We start from the raw sequence: 18,833 nt of genomic DNA, 5'->3' as shown, positions 1-18,833 counted from the left end.
GATAAGGTCTCCAGTACGATCTGAAAGCTGTGGCTGAATAGATGCGATGACACCATGCAATGAATCATGTGCTTCAAGAGCGATCCTAATGGACTTCAACAATCATTCAACATAAGGAGGTTGCAAAATAAGCCTAAGGCTGCGGTGCTTGTCTGTGGACTCTCCTCCGAAGGAAAAAAATGAAAGTAATAAAGAAAATTCATTCATTCATTCATTCATTCATTCATTCATTCATTCATTCATTCACAATTTTCTTCCCAAGGGCAGGTTTTTCACTGGAACTGGAACCCAGCATTATCCAATCTTTCCTACTTTCTGCATCTGTCAAATATTTAAATAACTTACATCAAATAATAGAGTGTAACCAATAACATGAAATTCCTTGCTTTATTTAATAATTTATTTGTTTATTTAATCATTCATTCATTATCTACATAGCTTTCCTTTTGAATATAATACATTGTATACATATGTCTCACAAGACAACTACTAACGTAAAGATTTGGGATGGGTATAAAAAGGTAAGGGGTGTTTCAAAAAGTGGAATGTGCCGTATACTTCTTCATTACTCTATCTGTCGTTATGGATTCTAGTTATACTAGCGGAATAACCCAAGGGCGCATTATGAGCATATACGAGGCAGAGCGTCTTGTCGACGCCATATGCCAGGCATGTCAAAACCCTGCACATTGTGCAGTCACGCACATTGTGCACTTGTCTCTGTGCAATGTGCAGTTCCTATTCCCCTACCTGGAGGGAGTGAATCGGCTTGGAAGGGAACGCGACAGGGCTGTACATTACCTGCAGTAGCAGATCAGCTTTGGTTTCAGTAACACAGATCAGTACAGGTGTGCTCATTGAGCTGTGATTGTGAATGCGTTATGAAAAATAAAGTGAGGAGTCCACAGATATAACGAAGAAGAGAAATCACGAATCATAAAACGTAACTGTTATGATGTTTTCCTCAGCCAACAGTAATTATTTTAAAATGAAAGGCATTCATCATATCATGTGGACCTAATAGTGATGTGATAATTTAAATCAGATTAGTAAAGTTCTCAAAATATGATATTCGCCAGCTTTTATTTCTTAATTAGTACTCTCACGGCAAGACAAACATGACAATGATGTTGTTTTGGAGTCTGTACTAACACAGCCATCAATGTTTAGATGACTTACAACTTCTATTTGATAAGCTGATAAGTGATGAGAATATTGAGTGGAGAATACATGTGAGGGTCTTGAGGTTGTAAGAGAAGGAAGAAAGCAACTATTTGGAAGGCGGAAAATTTTCTGGAAAAATATATAATGGCGAATTTTCCAGCTCACGTTATTATATTATCTTAATATACTTACGTTAATAAATCTTTAAACCTGACGTAAAGAAAATGTCCTCGCTTCAGAGCTTGTGAACTACTCTTTTAACTCATTTCAGTAATGCTCCCAACTTGCTGATACTTTCTCTCAACGTTTCCCAAATAAACTATATATAAATTTAAATTCAAGCTTAATTTATCCAATTTATTAATAATAATGATGTGAATTTATATTAATATACAGCAAGGAAATGATTCCAGTGTAAGAGCCTCACAATGTCCTATTGCATGTAATTGGGAGTAAAATATTTTCTGTAACATTTGTGCACCAATGGTCCCAATAATGCTTGAGGAACAATGAAAGAGTATTACTTTGAAATAATCAGTACCTACTACGTAAAATGAAATACTGTGTTCGTTTTCTGTTGTTTCGAAATTACTGCAATATTCATATTTTCTTCAAATACTGTATACAAATCATGTAAATAAATGATTCTTTACAAACGACTGCTTCGTAAATTGTAACTGAGTAAGTCTATTGTTTCTTGTGTTATAATTGCCAAATATAGACACTGACAATAATTGTGTTTTTTCCTTCTGCTAAGTATGTTTATAATGTCCAAATGTCAATTTAATTGAACACTAGAAGCGCAGAATAGATTCTTGTACATCCCTCTGGCTAAGAACTGGTAAGAGCAACACGTGAATGACGCAATCTGCACAGACCGGCCTTCCGCGCACATACACTGCACTTTCAGTGTCTGATTTCTGACATGCCTGCCATGCCATGCAGTCCTAATATAAAAAGGACAGTAAAAAGTGGATCAAGTCTTACCAGCAGCGTTTTTTTCAAGTTTGTTTTAGCACATTTACTTTAAATAGGCCTACTATTGGCAACACGAACTTATCCGCGCCACCTATTCGTACAATTAACTTATGTAGCCTACACGAACAAATTATCAATTACTACAGTCGAGCCGTTCTTATTTCCGGCGTGGCCACGCCTTCTCGACTTTTGGCGCGAAGAAGGTAGGCAATAGCGGTGTTGCTAAATCTCTGTCAAGCCAATAGTGAACGGACGCAGTTCTAATAGCTGGTTGTCGAACAATCAGTCGGTATTGTTGTTAGTGCTGTGTTATCGCTGAGTTTTCAGCATCACAATGCCGCGGAGGAGTGTCGGAAGACCATCAATTCGCAAAGCAGAGAAATGATTCTTAGCGTTAGAGATTATTTCGAAAATGAACGTAAAATAAGAGTAGTTTATTGCCTTTAATGCAAGTGGTGCAAAGAACAGCTGATGCGTGTGATGTGAACAAGTTCACGGTTTCTCAAATAACGACAGAGAAGTACGGACAATCCGGCAAAGAAGAAAATAAACTGAGAACTATGTCGGCGGCAGGTACTAACAATGATTGTAGCGATCTAGGCGTAGCACCTCTGAATTGAACAATACCGTTAGGCAAGGTTCTTCGTGTAATTTTTTTTATGTAGCAATGACTTATCATGACAACATTTTTAATACTAACATATTTTACTTAATTTACAGGTTGTGTGGTTTTAGTTATTCATTCACATAAAAAATGTTTATTTATTATATTTTACAGCTTTCACCCATTTTAGTAATTTCTAATATTGTTTCTGTATTTACGAAAATCGTTACTTCAAATGGTCGGAAAAACCAATTATAGCACAACATGGTAAGTCTTCTGTGTCCTGGGATGCTAGGATCAACAATAACAATAATATATAATATTATATATTCATATATTACTAATTATTTATCGTAGGAAATAATTTTTCGTTCGATGTTTAAGATTAGACATGTGCTAAAACTTCGTTAAGAGTACAAGGGTAGACTTGACAACGCAGTAACATCCACCGTGAGCGGGAAGCTGTATGTCGTCTGCGTAACCTTGACGACAACCACTGCCAGTGAAGCAGCGTGTCAGCTGACCAGAAGCTGTCGTGTGATTTGCTGCCGGAAATAAGAACGGCTCGACTGTAGGCCTATCGATTAGTGGGGGTCAGGTATCTTTGAACGCCACTCTAGGGTATAGTAATGTTGAATACTATAAATAAATGTATCGTCGACCCGTGCGGAGATTTACAACATGTAGGATCAAATTTCGATGTGCATATATTGTAGAATCTGATTTACCAGTCTTGTAAGGATAAATAGGCAACGGCTTTTTATCTGTCTCTCCAGATTCTGGCTATAGGTAGAGCTCTGTGTAGACAGAGTAGCGCAAAGTTCGGTGCCTGGACCAAAGCGCTCGCATGGTTATCATTGCTAGAATAGGGAAATTGACGCTCTCTCTTAGTTTTCATATTTCAGATTCCATTCTATGGCACTGATGATATGCAAGTGAATGAAACTGAATAAAAATTATGTCATTTTTACTATTACTGTTTCATGAATATTCAATTCATGAAATAGTATTATCAGTTATCACTCGTGGGTTCATTTTGCCAAATAACCTACCGCGAGAAACTTAAAATTATAACCTTAAATATATCCTAGACTGTTTCTTATATCGACTAGTTGTTTTTACTAGTTTAAAGAATACATAAGGAGCTCATAAGTGTAGCTTATAGAGAAAGAATATTAATAAGAAAAAAACATATCAGATGGTTATAAATTAAACTGACGGTGTTCAGCGTGACACAACACGGACTGTAATGATCGTAGGAGTGTGAAACCTCGTAGATATGCTAATTAAGCAATGCGCTCGCGAATTATGCCATTAGTCATTTTTCCTACCTTTTTCATGTGCCCATACCACGTTCTGACGGACTATGGTTCTGACCAGAGCAGTGGTTCTGACTGCTTACAGCGCCATATTTTCACCTGGTGGCAAGAAGTTTAACTAATTATTTTTGGCATAATTTACGAGCACATTACTTAATTAGCATATCTATGAGGTTTCATACTCCTACGATCATTACGGTCCCTGCTGTGCCACTCTGAACACCGTCAGTTTAATTAGGCCTATAATCACCTTGTATTTTCAGCAAGGAAAAAATGTTTAATGGTGCAATCGCCATACATGTAGCGTAAATTGAATAAAGTAAAGTTAGAATAGAGTTTATTGCAGGTTTCTAATGTATAGGCCTATACTTAACAAAATATCGCTATCAAAACTTTGTACACGAAAGTTATTCTGAAGCCAAATTTATAATATATACTCGTAGCCTATGTCGTAGCAAATCGTTTTATTTTCCTAAATTTCTGATTCTTTTTGTCTATACTGATTCATTATAAGTCGACTCTTTCTTTAATTTTTTAATTTGTTTTATTTATATTGTTAATGATTTGCATATTCATATTTTATAACAGTCCTCATGTAAATGATCAATAATAATAATAATAATAATAATAATAATAATAATAATAATAATAATAATAATAATAATAATAATAATAATAAATTATATAAATTATATAAATGTTCAATTATATTTATGTGAAAGTGCTTTAATGAGCATATAACCTGTATAATTTCGTTGTGGGTCATAGTAAATAAATAAATAATTAAATAAACAAATATTTAAATAAAAGAATAAGTCAATAAATAAATAAGCGAATAAATAAATATATCCTTCAGGAGAAATGGCTGTATAATAGAAGAAACACAATGACAGAAAGTAATGATATTATTTATGCTTTTTCATAAAATTCTGCATTCTAACACGCATTTTCTGAAAGAAAGTTTGTACTTTTTATCCTGAAAGGGAATCGTTTTGAGTACCTACTTTCATTAAAGGGAAGTATAATGCTGAAATAAAACGAAATTTCGTATAATTTGAAATCAGAGAGATATCGTGCGTACATTTATATCAGTTGCATTTGTTATTATCAAATTGGAAATTTGCAGTGAATTTTTATCTCCCGCTTGGGCAGATTACCTCGGCCTCATCTCGCCAAATACCATCTCGCTATCACCAATTTCATCGACGCTAAATAACCTAGTAGTTGATACAGCGTCGTTATATAACCAACTGAAAAAAACACTAAGAGGCTTAGTAAGTATGTTTATGAATCTATTTTGATTATTAAAAGTACATACAGTAGTTTACATTAAAAACATAAATATTACACTTTTGTGGAAGTTTGAATTTGTTAGTGTGTTCACTTCCGTTCCGCAATGCGAGCTTCTATCATTTTCTTCATTTCTTCGTTTCCTTTCCCTTCTATTTCGCTGAATCCGACCATTGTCTTCTTCGCCTTCGAAAACCATCTGGCGACGTTGTGGTATTTACTGATGTCGTAGCCCATCGCCTAAGATGAACACTTTTATTAATGCCATATAGAAATATTTGTATATGTATATATATATATATATATATATATATATATACTGCGTGTTCAGTTCAAAGTGTGTCATGGCTCGCTGTATGCCGTCATGTGGCTAGTTGATGAGCCTAGAGAATTCATCTTCCTACACTTCCGCAGAGGCGTATTACCTATGTGCCAGAGAAGTTGCCTAGTAAATACGACGTTCATTCTGAAGCGTACTTACCGATACGTACGGTAGTGGCAGGAATGTGAACTGTTTGGAAACACGTACTGAGGTGAATTTTTTTCTTACTGTCGGAATATGGGGAGAAGGTTGAGACGATTACTTACGTATTTGCTGATATTAACTTCGACGGTCAACATGGACACAGAGCATTTGATTTGTATTGCGGAAAGTTACCGTACGCAACTAATGATAACAAATACCCTGCGTACGACTTGCCCGCGCAAAACACAGGTTATGAGAGCACACAGACTTTACAGACCGCCATCTGTTGCTACGTTCAAGTTATACCGTACACGTTCTCATAAAAGCTGAAACTCGCTTCAAATCGCTGACTCACAACAGTGACGTCATGACACACTTTGAAATGAACACACCCAGTATATATATATATATATATATATATATATATATATATATATATATATATATATATATTCGTAACAAAACATAGATTTCAAGTTGTGTGCAGCCACTCATATAGATCATCTCACTAGTTGTCTGCTGTGTGTACTATACTCGTTCAAATAAACAGCTCACAGTATGTCCATAACTGTGGATGGGTGACTTTCGAAACTACATTACAGCAATATTCACAGTAGAGAAGCAGTTTCATTACGTGCTAACGTTTGCAGCGGAGTTGTGCGGTTTAGTAAGAAGTTTTTAACATGGCAGAATATTCAAGTCTTCCAATCACACGAAGTTGAATGCAAAACTTCAAGATTTACTGGTAATCATAAAAGCCTATCAGCATATGGAGATGCATATTACGTAGAAATTATGTCATGTGTGTACATAATGTAAAGAAGGAATATTGTTTCAGGCACGCTGTGCTACTAAATATGTATATGGAATATTTTTCTTTGCATGGGGGATACAACGCGCATGCTATACCCCTTTTACCCTTCTAATGTAGGCGTGAGAGCGTGGGAACGGGAGCATACGTCATTTGCGCGAGACAGTCACTCCCGCTGGTTTCTGTGCACTGAGTTTTCCTTGTCGGATGTTCTATAGCTACAGCCAATGTGAAGAAACAACACGGAGTTCGACGTATTTCCGAAGAGCGAGAAGAAGAAGTGAAAGTTACCTTCGTTCGTATCCTGCAGAAATTTATCAGGAGTGTATCACGTGAACTGGAAGTACCTCGTACTTCTCTAAAGAGGGTCATGTACTAACGTCTACATTTAAACCCCCAGATGAAAATAGAATAATGCTGAGACATAAGGAAGAGGAAATAAATTGGCTGCTCAGTGACTAAGAAGAAACTGATTGTTTATTAACGTTGCAGAGTGCAGATTACACCAATCTACTTCTGCTGGAGAAGTGGGGAGTTCCCTAAATTCACCTTAAGCAGAATAAGTCCTAAAAATTCTATAATCAAAATGTTTAATGATCTGTTTAGCCGAAACAGAACAATTATATTTGGATGCAAATGGGTTAAATTAAAAAGTGTTTTTGCTATAATACCAATGAAATCGTACATAGGCATATACAAATGTTTGTAAAATGTTTTCAAAAGTTTCTATAATGCAGATTAACATTTAATTTGAATTTAATTTATAATTTGCTTGAAGAAGAAAATTAATGTAAACAATCTAAATACACGTGTTGGTTGGCACTTACCTCCGTACACGATACACTCACTACGATTGAATAATCAGCTACGGTGATGTTGCTTCCTGCAACCCATTCTTGACCTTCGAGGATTTTGTCTAATACTTCGTACACATTCTCGAATTTCGTAATATCTTCTGCGTCAGGTTTACCTCCATCAATTTGTATTTTCTGCAATTTAAATTCAATCTAATTACTTTAACAAAATCTGGATATCAAGTGGAGAATAAAAATGTTTGTCATTCACTTATTGAGCTGCACAGATGTGAGTCAGTGTAAGTCACCGATTTAAAATTTCCAAAATTTTAAGGGTTTACTCAATTGAAAAGTGTCAATTTAGAGAGAAAGTATCATTACTCTTATTTTATTATAGTTATACACAAAAATCATCAGTTTGTATTTTCTTTTTATGGAATACATCCACACATATTAGCCTAAATTTGCCACTGAAAATATGAAATTCAGTTTTAGTAACTTAGACTGATTCATTGTGACTATGTATTTCAACAGCATACTAATACATATTTTATAACTGCTAACTATTTTCGCGAAATGATTTGATTCTATTATTTCTTTCAATAACTCTAATGAAATAAGTTCTGTGACCAACCGGAAAAGAAAACGAAGACGTCATGTGCTCACAGAATAAAAACTTGATGAAATAGGAACTGTATTTTAATATAGCCCTAAAAAATCTTTAGCTGTCTAGCACAGCAGACAGGAATTTCTTAAGGATCTACAAGACAAGTAACTTATCCACAAACGTCAATATTCCTTTTCCTTTGGAACTGGGATGCCAGAAAGTTTAAGTCTAAATAATAATTATGTAGGAGTAAGTTAGAAATAGCACTCAATGAAATAAACAGACAAGAGCATGTATGTGAAAGGTAAACAAAAAATGTGGCTTCTGCACTTACAGTATGAATAAACTGTATTTAAGTGAAAGACGAATAAAACTAAGGTATATGTGTGTGTGTATATATATATATATATATATATATATATATATATATATATATATATATATATATATATATAAATCCCACAAGGGTAGCTGCCCTTTAGTTAGGGTTGCCAAAAGACACAGCATACTAAACAAATAAAATAAAATAAACATTTGCGTTATCACTATTTACTATGTTTATTTTCAAATGGAAGCTACCCTTGGGAAAGTGCTTTTATTGAATAATTATTAGTAATCAAATAGAATATAAGGAAATTTAGGTGTACAGGTGATTCCGTAAAATCTGAACAGAATATTTCATTACGTCTATAGCAATAATTTTCAAAATATTTAAAGGAATTCCAAAAGACTTAAAACATTCAACTGAGAATTATGGAATTGTTCCACTTGCTCCGAACAATAGGCCAAATACTTCAATCTGTCCTTGTATATGATTGTCTATAGTATTGAATTGTAGGGTCATAGATGGTCTTCTTTTCTTCATGTACTGCTACAGGTTGTTCAACTGCAGTTTCAAAGCGCACGGTGGGATCGATGATAATTGCTCTGTCATTTCTTCTATCAATGGCAATGATGTCAACTCGCCGAGAACTTCCATCTTTTGCAAGGCAGTTGACTTCTTGGTGAACCTCGTAGAAGGAAGGAAGACTTTTAGCAATAAGTTCTCGTATTGCATGGCGTCTAGTATCCCGAATAAGAGTTCCATGTTGGCAGAATCCCAGTATGTTAATATTATCGTGTACTAATCTTTTTTTTTAATTCTGTTAAACAGTTTATAAAAACGTTTTCTACAAAATGTATTTATATCTTGCGTGAAATCAGAATGTGATAAAAATATAAGTTCACTTTAAAATTCAATCGATAACTCCACAAATTGAAAATGAATAATGACAGTTTGCAAGGACACCCGCAGAGTAGCATTTCATATTTTATATTTCAAGAAATATGTTTTTGGAAGTTCGAACTATTACATTCCAGAGTTTTCTTGTTGTTACTTACGAAATACTGCCTTATCCCGGGAAAGAACGTGGCTATATCGAAATACAGCCTCTGGTCCACAATAGCGCGCTTCTTCAAATCCTTCGGATACAATGAATCGTCCTTTCCATACTGGCTTGCGAGGTATGTGATGATGGCGCGACTGAAATACAGAATCACAGTTTCAATTTTCAGTAACTTAGTGCGTAATGAATATAACAATCCCATTATTATTATTATTATTATTATTATTATTATTATTATTAATGTAATGTTATTACCAATCTGTACGTTCGTCCTAATTATCAATAAAATCAAGAGAGACAGTATGTACAGTTACTTGTTCAAGCATAGTCAGGAGTAGAAAGGGATTTTGCTTTAAATTGGGATGCTTTTTTATGTATGTAAGCGTATTCAATGCCTACCCACTTCACTTACGTGATTCGGGTTCCGCATATTGCGGATAGATAGCAGGACTGCGACCTGTTTTTCAAGTTGCACACCACTTCGGCGGACTAAGCTATGCATGATGTTTATCATTGGGGAAATTATTTCGTGTACTAGGGTGAGTGTATTAGGAAGTGTAGTGTAGGGGATGGATGAGGATAATTATCAATATGAGGAAGAGAGAAGGGGTAACTCGGTAGCGGCACGTAGCCTACTCCTGTCGAATAGCACCAATGGGGCTGCCAGGCCTAACGTCCCCGTCCGACGGACGAATCACTATTAACAATTACATATGTTTTCTCTACATGCACAGTGCAGTGGGGAGAGATTTGAGATTTAACCCAGGCATATTGGTGTACAATTTAGTGATTAGATGTTGAGCACCGCCATCTCTCCTAGTTCCGAGATAGAAATTTTACTCTAAAATCTCTAACCCTGCCGTTATCGAACCCGGGCCGGCTAGACTATAGGCAGACTCTCTACCACAGAGCTAAGTCGGCAGACCTTTTTATTTATTATACGTGACAAAATTTTCCATTCTTAGCTCATACAATTTAATTATGTTTGTTATTAAATCTATTATATACGAGAATTTTCATAGTATTTATTGCTCACCAATTCTGTAATTACTACAAACGTAGGTATTTATACAAAAAGTGACAAAAATAATAGCATATGCGAATCTATATATCACATCAGTTTTTATTCTGAGTAAATCAGATCAGACATCATGGTTCCATACAGTAAATGTGTACGATTAAAATACATAGGCCTATCTCAGTCTTAGGAGATATGAACTACTGTATAAATGAGTATAAATGACATTCGTTAAAGATTTATATTTAAGAAATATTAAATATATAAATATAAGGTCTTACATAAGGTTTAAGATAAGAGACTGTTGATTACAGTACCTTTCCCAATGGCTGAATCCGTTGTCAACGATTGTTGGAATGCAGTGTTGAGGGTTAATCTGAAAAGTTGTAAAATTTTAGTTCAGCAATAGAAAACAATACGAATTCTACAAGACGGGCCAAAGAAACAGGAGATTTTAATTTTGTTGTTTTGTAGTGCATGGATTATTTTAGTAGGCTTAGATTCATTGTCATTGTTTAGTCTGATTGTTGCAATTTATTAAGCATGGAGCATTGGACTGTTGAGCAACGAGGATTTGCTGTAAAATCTTACTCGTATTATCTAAATGGTCAATGAGTAGAAGCTGCTCATAGGGAGCTTTACTGCCATTTTCAACTTCGTCATCATGATCCTGTGCCCTCTTCACATACGATTAAAACCTGGGTTCGCAATTTAGAAGAAACATGTTCATCATAAAGGAGAAACCTCGAGGTAAAGAAAAAAAGTGTCAGTGGTCGTGCGCAAACTGTTAATGTACCTCGTTATATGATGATTCCAATTTTTTTAAGGGGTCAATTGAAAAGAATAAATTTTCGTATCAACATATCAACTTGGTTTCAGTTAGACTGTGTAACAGCATATACTGTAGCCATTTCTATGATGGAAATGCGAAATTTGTTTGGGAATTATGTCATATCGAGAAATGGAGACATTCCTTGGCCAGCACGATCCCCCGATTAAGTGCAAGTGATTTCTTTCTATGGAGGTATCTAAAAGTTAAGGTAGACCTATACGCAAAGAAGCCGTGAAACATTGAATAGCTGAAAACAGTAAATCGTGAAGAAATTTCAAACATAACAGTTGAAATGTTCCAAAGCTTAACGAGAAACTTCAAAGAGCGATTACAAGATTGTATGCACGTTAGTGGCGGGCATTTCAATGTTGTCATTTTCAGTAATTAGTGGTTACATCCAAATGGTATACTATATTCTATAATTCTATATTTTCATGTAATAAAAGTTAATTTAATACATTATCTAAAGTTTCATTTCACTATTTAAAAATATCCCGTTTCTTTGGCCCACCCTGCTATGGTGAAGCAAAATTATCACTTATAGCCATGCATATAGACATAGTAAGCAGATTAATTCAATTATTTACAAGTATAAACTCAGCACGTACGGTCAAATGACCCGTGCTTTGTATTTAAGAGAAAAGTCTGATAATATAGTACATCTGTATGAATAATATTGCATAATAAATCCATCTACTATTACTACTACAAGCATAAACAATTCATCAATTGGAAAGAAGGTATACCGTAGATATACAAAAATCTTATTAATTCTTCATTGAACCTTTTTTTCTTTGCCCTTCAAAGCTTTGAAAAAATTAGGCGGTGTATTGAAGACCATAATTAGCGATACATGTCCTTTTCTGAGGCTAATAGAGACTAATTATGGAAAGCTGACTTGTGTCTTGTAACAAAATTCTGAATGTTTGAGTAGAACTAAATGTAACTTGGTTTTTAATATAAAACATCGTCAGAGAAAAAGTGTCCTAGTATCAGCAAGAAAAAGCAATATTTATATATTTCGGAATATATCTTAATGTGAAGTTCTTTTATGCGCACTTCTCATTATCCTTTGTGAATTAATTACACTTTTAGGCTTCAGGTGAAGTTGTCCAGAATATTAATCCATAATCATTGTAGAGTGAAAGTTATATGCAAAATATAGCATTTTAAGTGCGTTTCTTCCGCCAATAGAAGATAAGATTTAATACATAACAGAGTTCAGTTTAGGAGTTTATGTATATTCTGTGTGTGAGTTTTCCATTCACGTGATTGTTTACTTGTGTAATCGATGTACTGCATCCTACAAAACCATTATTAGATGCTGCTTGTGTTCCTGATTAGGCTATGACAGGTAAATAAACATCACATTGATTTCTGCATACATATCAATTATAACAGAAAAATTATCTATATAACGCGGAAAGAAGTCATAAGAGACTAATTTTCGACAAAAACCGTTCAACACCATCGTATATTATAAAACTAAACTTTAGACGTAGAACTACGTCTTTTTCCAAGTGTGGTTGGTGGGAGTATGTACGGTTGTGTTTCGGTTGTACCAAAATGTGCAAATTTGAAACGTTTACTGCTCGGAAACTATAAGAGTTATATTAATCATTTATTTGCAGTTGGATAAATGGCATTCGTCGCTTCTTAATAACATAAAATCCGATTCAACTAGATGAGTGAGAGGGACACTGCGAAAATGGCCGTCTTTAGCGACTCGAGCTCGGTGCCGCGATGTGACTCAGGGGATTGCTTCAGTGTGACTTGATACACGGAAGCGAGCAGTATCTCGTTCTTTAGCTTAAAGACAGCGCTATCAGCAAGTAAAAACTATTTATTTGCGAGTTAATTCACGAGAATTATTACGAGACACATTTTATGATAGGCCCTAATACTAGTGACAATTTCAAACATATCAAATTAATTCAGTAAACAAAAATTCTGTCGCCAGCGTCTAAATGCATTAAGAGAGTATAAGAATTCAGAAAAGACCACACATACCGGAAGCCGAACGAAAACGAAAGTACAGGGCCCAGTAGAAAGCCGCGCTCGACAGTGGAAATTCGCTTAATTGTGTAGTGGAAACAGAGATACTGTTAATATAAATGGGTTTGGCAAGAAGGGATATTCAGATGTTTCTGTGATTCAGAATTTGTTGTCTATAGTTTTGTTTTTACTGTTAAAACGGATAAATTATTCAATTTCTAAATTACATGAGAAAACTTGTACTGCAAAACCTATCATCTACAGAACTAACTACTCTCAACGGGTCTTGTATAGATTTGCGAGATATTTAAATGGACTGAGATGTAGTCGCCTCATCTCATACTTCTCCTGTCATCGCCCATTATTCGCGGTTCTACTGGGTGTTCATTTCAAAGTGTGTCATGACGTCACTGTTGTGAGTCAGCAATTTGAAGCGAGTTTCAGCTCTTATGTTAGATAAGTTGCCTCTTATTCAAGGCGTTCAATGTGAACTTGAAAACGTGTACGGTATAAATTGAACGTCGTAGCAAATGATGGCGGTCTGTACGGCTTGTGTGCTACCATAACCTCTTTCGAACTGTATTTTGCGCGGGCAAATCGTACGCAGGGTATTTATTATCATCGGTAACGGCAACATTCCACAACACAAATCAAATGCTCCGTGTCCATGTTAACCGTCGAAGTTAATGTCAACAAATACGTACCTAAGTAATCGTCTTAACCCTCTCCCCATAAAGAAAAAAACTCGCCTCAGTACGTGTTTCCAAACAGTTCACATTCCTGCCACTACTGCCGTTACCATACGTATCGGTAAGTACTCTTCAGAATGAACGCCGTACTTGCTAGGCAACTTCTCTGGCACATAGGTAACACGCCTCTGCGGAAGTGTAGGAAGATTGAATTCTCTAGGCTCATCGGCTAGCCACATGACGGCATACAGCGAGCTATGATACACATTGAACTGAACACGCAGTATAATTCATTTCACCTATACTTGTAGAAACTTAAAGAAAGACGAAACACAATGAATATAGGCTGAACCGTAAGTAATGTAATTAATTTCTGGAGGTTATAGTTTGAGATATTTCAAACAAAAAAGTTCCTCACAATTTTCTTAGTTTTTGCTTCCTTTTCGAGATAAAAATTATTTTATATGAAATAGTTCATAGTATGTTTTGATAATTCACAATAGGCCCCATGCTCAGTCGATTTAAGAGAACAGTGTATTGTTATAATAAATTTATAGGAAGAATTTTAGTTTTATCCTTTAAATCCTTAAACATGGTGCTACTTTCGGCCCAAGACTTTATATTAAAATTACAAACCATTTTCCAAATTTGAAATATTTTAAAATTAAAGCTTTTAAAAAAGAAATTTATAAAATTATTCATTATATATAATATTAACAAATGTATTTTTTATCTTCTATTTCTGTCGACTGTATTAATGTTTTATTGAATATCACTGGTTTCTGTCTGATTGTCAGTTTATATTAAATGTGTATTTTTCTCTCTTTTTCTCCTCTCTCTCTTTTTTTTTCTTGCTCTTGTGTGTTATTTATTGGTTTGAACTAAATTACTTACTGTATTTAGTAAACTGTCCTTGTAAATTTTATGTTTTATTATTGGCTAAGACCACACCGTACACGAACCTGGCTCTTACGGTTGTGGCGAGAAACATTTTTGTTTTATAAATTTAATTTGTACTCGCTAGCTAGTTAAATAAATAAAATGTGCATAAATTTGATCTGAATAAACTTTTTGTTCTAAAAAGGAATGTTATAATGTTATATTTGTTTGGATCAAATTTCTGTAGAATTAAAGAACAAAACTAAAATTATTTCAGTTATCTATTATCATAATACAATGCTGTCTTAAATTGGCTGTGCATATCTGGAATTAAATTAATGGCTTTCCCAAACCAGACTATGAAATGTTTCATATAAAACAATTTTTAACTCGAAAAGGAAGCAAAAACGAGCAAAATTATATTATACTTTTTTTGTTTGAAATATCTCAAAGAATAACCCCCAGAAATTAATGATATTGCTTACGGTTCAACGTGTATATAATCTACAGTACTCATGGCTTTAAGTTACTGTGCACAGTGTTGCCAACTGGACGGAAATTCCGTCAAAACTGACGGAATTTCAACGTAGCGGACGGGAAAAGAATGGCTTTGATTTTCTGGCGGAAATTACGATTTACATCACCTTTTGACTTTTTAGGCTGCTGTCATTTTTAATTATTTAATTTTTGGGGGATTTTACTTTTTCTTTTAACAGCCCTCCCCGTGCCGTACCATTTTATTTTTATTTTAATCATGATTATTAAGTAAACTGTGTTAAAATTTGCTTTTTATTTGTATATAGATATACTGAGTGGGTTTTATTATTTTTATTTGATTTTGACGGATTCTGACGGATTCCTAGATGTTAGACTGATGGGGATACAATTAATGTGTTGGCAACACTGACTGTGCGGCCCCACAAGTAGTTCTACGTTTAAAAACCTTGCAGCATTGTACAGCTATAATACGGATTTTTTTGTCGTCATTGTAACCAGTTCTGCCGAGGATACTATTCCTACACGTTGCGTGATGTTGAGTAATAATGTTATTATCTTACCTTGAGGAACTCCGGCGTCATATGTTCTTTATCGCGAACAGAGATTCTTTTCAAGTTGAAATTCAAGCCAAGGTCTTTGCCAAGGAGTAGCACCATCCTGGAAGGAGGGCCGGAAGGTGAATAATAGAGATCAATTGTCATCTTGACGGGCTGCTCTGATGATGCTCTCAAGACTATTTCAAGTCTCTGAATTACAGCATACTTATAGCGCTTCTGTCGATGACAGCGCATGACGGTGGGAAAATGAAGCAAGATAATGGAGAATCCCAGAAACCTGAAGTGTTCTCACCGCTAGTAAATTAATTTAGAAGCATACTATCTATTGCAAATGTGGTTACTATTTAAGCAACATCAGTACGATTTGAGTACTTATCATTACGTTTATCTTAATATTATGTACCATGCGAAACAATGCATGTATATGAATCACTATTTTTTCATACATTATGCAGTTTATACTTCAGTTTCTAGAATCATAATAATAGATGTACATGAGTAATATCATTAATCTGCTCCAAAGCTACAAAATAAACCTGGACTTTCTGTTTCCAACACAGATTGTGCATAATCTTAAAAGTAACATACTGTTCTACAACCACTAGATAAACCGTGAAAGGAATGTGCTTACTATTGCGTCATCTATTGGAGCGAAGTAGATAAATGATATTAGAGTTATAACATCAGTTTAAAAATCATGCGCTCTCCTGCATATGTTATTTCCTGTATGGAGGGATTAAAAGACCAGGAGATTAACAGTGATATAATTTTGTAACTAGGGTACCTAGTATAAAATGTCTATATCAGTGTTATGGTTTGTGCTTTGAAAGATAGCCAATAGAGATACGAGTACCCACGTGTGTGACCTTATGACATCTTATGACATCAACATTCATTCACAGCATCACCCCGCTTCGTTTCATTCCCTGGAGACTTTCTTGTGGTTGGAGTACAGTATTCACTTCCCTTAGGGTATGCATCGACTCCTAGAACGGCAATTTTTCTTAAAAAAATGAAAATTTTGTTCTTTTTTCTCATATTATACCCCGATTCTTCTAGTTTTTAAACATATATAACATGTTTAGTCTTCCCAACATTAATGGACGAAATTCAATTTTTCCATACTTCATGCGCAGCTGCTTGCGCCAAGAAGTGGGTTAAATCTATTTAGGTATACAAACCCCAGTATTTTGATCAGGTGTTTGCATGTCAAGACTCAGAATGCAAACGAGTTTTCAATGGTTTGATTAGCAGACGTTGCCCCAAAGAAACGTATGTCTTCTTAGCCACAAATATTTTCCTAAGAACCTTATTCTCAAACACCCTTATTCTCTATTCCTCTCTCAAAGTGAGAGTCTAAGTTTCACAACCATACAGAGCAACCGGTAATATAACTGTTTTATAGATTCTAACTTTAAAATTTTTTGACATCAGACTAGATGACAAAAACTTCTCAACTCAATAATAACGGCCATTTCCCATATTTATTCTGTGTTTAATTTCCTCCCGAGTATCAGTTTGTGAATTTTTTCCTAACATATTCACGTCATCCGCATAGACAAGCAGCTGATGTAACCCGTTCAATTCCAAACCCTCTGTGTTATCCTGAACTTTCTAACGTACACGAGCCTGGCTCTTACGGTAGTTTTGTTTTATACATTTAATTTATGCTCACTAGCTAGCTAGTTAAATAAATAAATAAATAAATAAAATTATTTGGGAATTTATTACAGTTTTTTATCGTCCATGCTGGGAACTTTGAAATGCCATTCCCTTTGATTTTTGAATAATAATAATAATCCGTGGCGCTACAGCCCGTGAAGGGCCTAGACCGACCAGTCGGCTGCTGGCCTCACGCCCACATGCCGAAGCAGAGGTGGACGATCATCCAACCATAATGGAGGTATCGTGTGGTTAGCACGATGATCCTCCCAGCCGTTATATGTAGCTGGCATTCGCAACCGGATTTCGCTACCTATCGTAGCTCCCCAAGTGCATCACGATGCTGGGTGGGCACCGGTCCCATACACTGGCCGAAATTTCATGAGAAAATTTCTTCTCCCACGAGGACTCGAACCAGCGCGCATTCCGTAACGTGAGTCCTAGGCAGGATGCCTTAAACCGCGACGCCACGGCGCGGGACTGATTTTTGAATAGATATATTTAAATTAAATTTTTTCGTCACAAACCACGTTTGGTGTGCTGCTTGTTGTAATTTATCATCTGAGTTGACAATTATCATTCGATCATTCGCAAAAAGCAAAATATAGTATTTAATTCTATTCCCTGTCTATTAAAATTACTTCTCAAATTATTCTGCCATTTTTGAATGGCGTAGTCTAAATAAATATTAAAAAGAACAGGTGACAGTGGACATCCCTGTCTAACTCCTCCATTAATTTCTGCTTTTAAATTTCCCACATATTTTCCTTTATCTATGCTAGTTTTCGTATTTCTATATAAACTTCTTATTATACTTAATAGATGCTGACGATAGCTTTTCTTCTTTAAAATATCCGACAATTTAGAGCGAATCACTTTGAAAAGACAATTTCATAATCTGTAAAAATCATATGGGTGTAGCTACCGGCGTGGCTCAGTCGGTTAAGACACTTGCCTGCCGGTCTGAAGTTGCGTTCGGGCGCGGGTTCGATCCCCGCTTGGGCTGATTACCTGGTTGGGTTTTTCCGAGGTTTTCCCCAACCGTAATTTGAATGCAAAGTAATCTATGGCGAATCCTCGGCCTCATCTCGCCAAATACCATCTCGCTATCTCCAATCTCATCGACGCTAAATAACCTAGTAGTTGATACAGCGTCGTTAAATAACCAACTAAAAATTAAAAAAACCATATGGGTGTTTTAAATATATTCCCTTCTTTTTTCAATAAATTGTTTGAGGATAAAAAAACAGTCTATAGTGGAGCGTCCTTTTCTAAAACCATGTTG

The 18,833-nt window shown here is 35.2% G+C and overlaps 1 protein-coding gene across 1 annotated transcript in view; it reads right to left on the bottom strand.

The window, feature by feature from the left end:
• LOC138711648 (uncharacterized) overlaps positions 1 to 16,135 on the bottom strand; it is a 43,875-nt gene extending 27,740 nt beyond the window's left edge. Inside the window, exons 1-5 of the mRNA XM_069842779.1 lie at positions 15,890 to 16,135; positions 10,754 to 10,812; positions 9,414 to 9,555; positions 7,460 to 7,621; positions 5,448 to 5,595 (exon numbers count right to left, since the gene is read on the bottom strand). Coding sequence (XP_069698880.1) covers positions 5,448 to 5,595; positions 7,460 to 7,621; positions 9,414 to 9,555; positions 10,754 to 10,812; positions 15,890 to 16,120 — 742 coding nt within the window. The 5' untranslated portion in view covers positions 16,121 to 16,135. The remainder of the gene's footprint in view (positions 1 to 5,447; positions 5,596 to 7,459; positions 7,622 to 9,413; positions 9,556 to 10,753; positions 10,813 to 15,889) is intronic.
• Between the last annotated feature and the right edge of the window lie 2,698 nt (positions 16,136 to 18,833).

The sequence above is a fragment of the Periplaneta americana genome, chromosome 13 (genome assembly GCF_040183065.1).
Source record: "Periplaneta americana isolate PAMFEO1 chromosome 13, P.americana_PAMFEO1_priV1, whole genome shotgun sequence".
In the NCBI taxonomy this organism is placed as follows: Eukaryota; Metazoa; Arthropoda; class Insecta; order Blattodea; family Blattidae; genus Periplaneta; species Periplaneta americana.
Note: the sequence above shows the minus strand (reverse complement) of the source record. Positions and strands in the feature narration are given on the sequence as shown.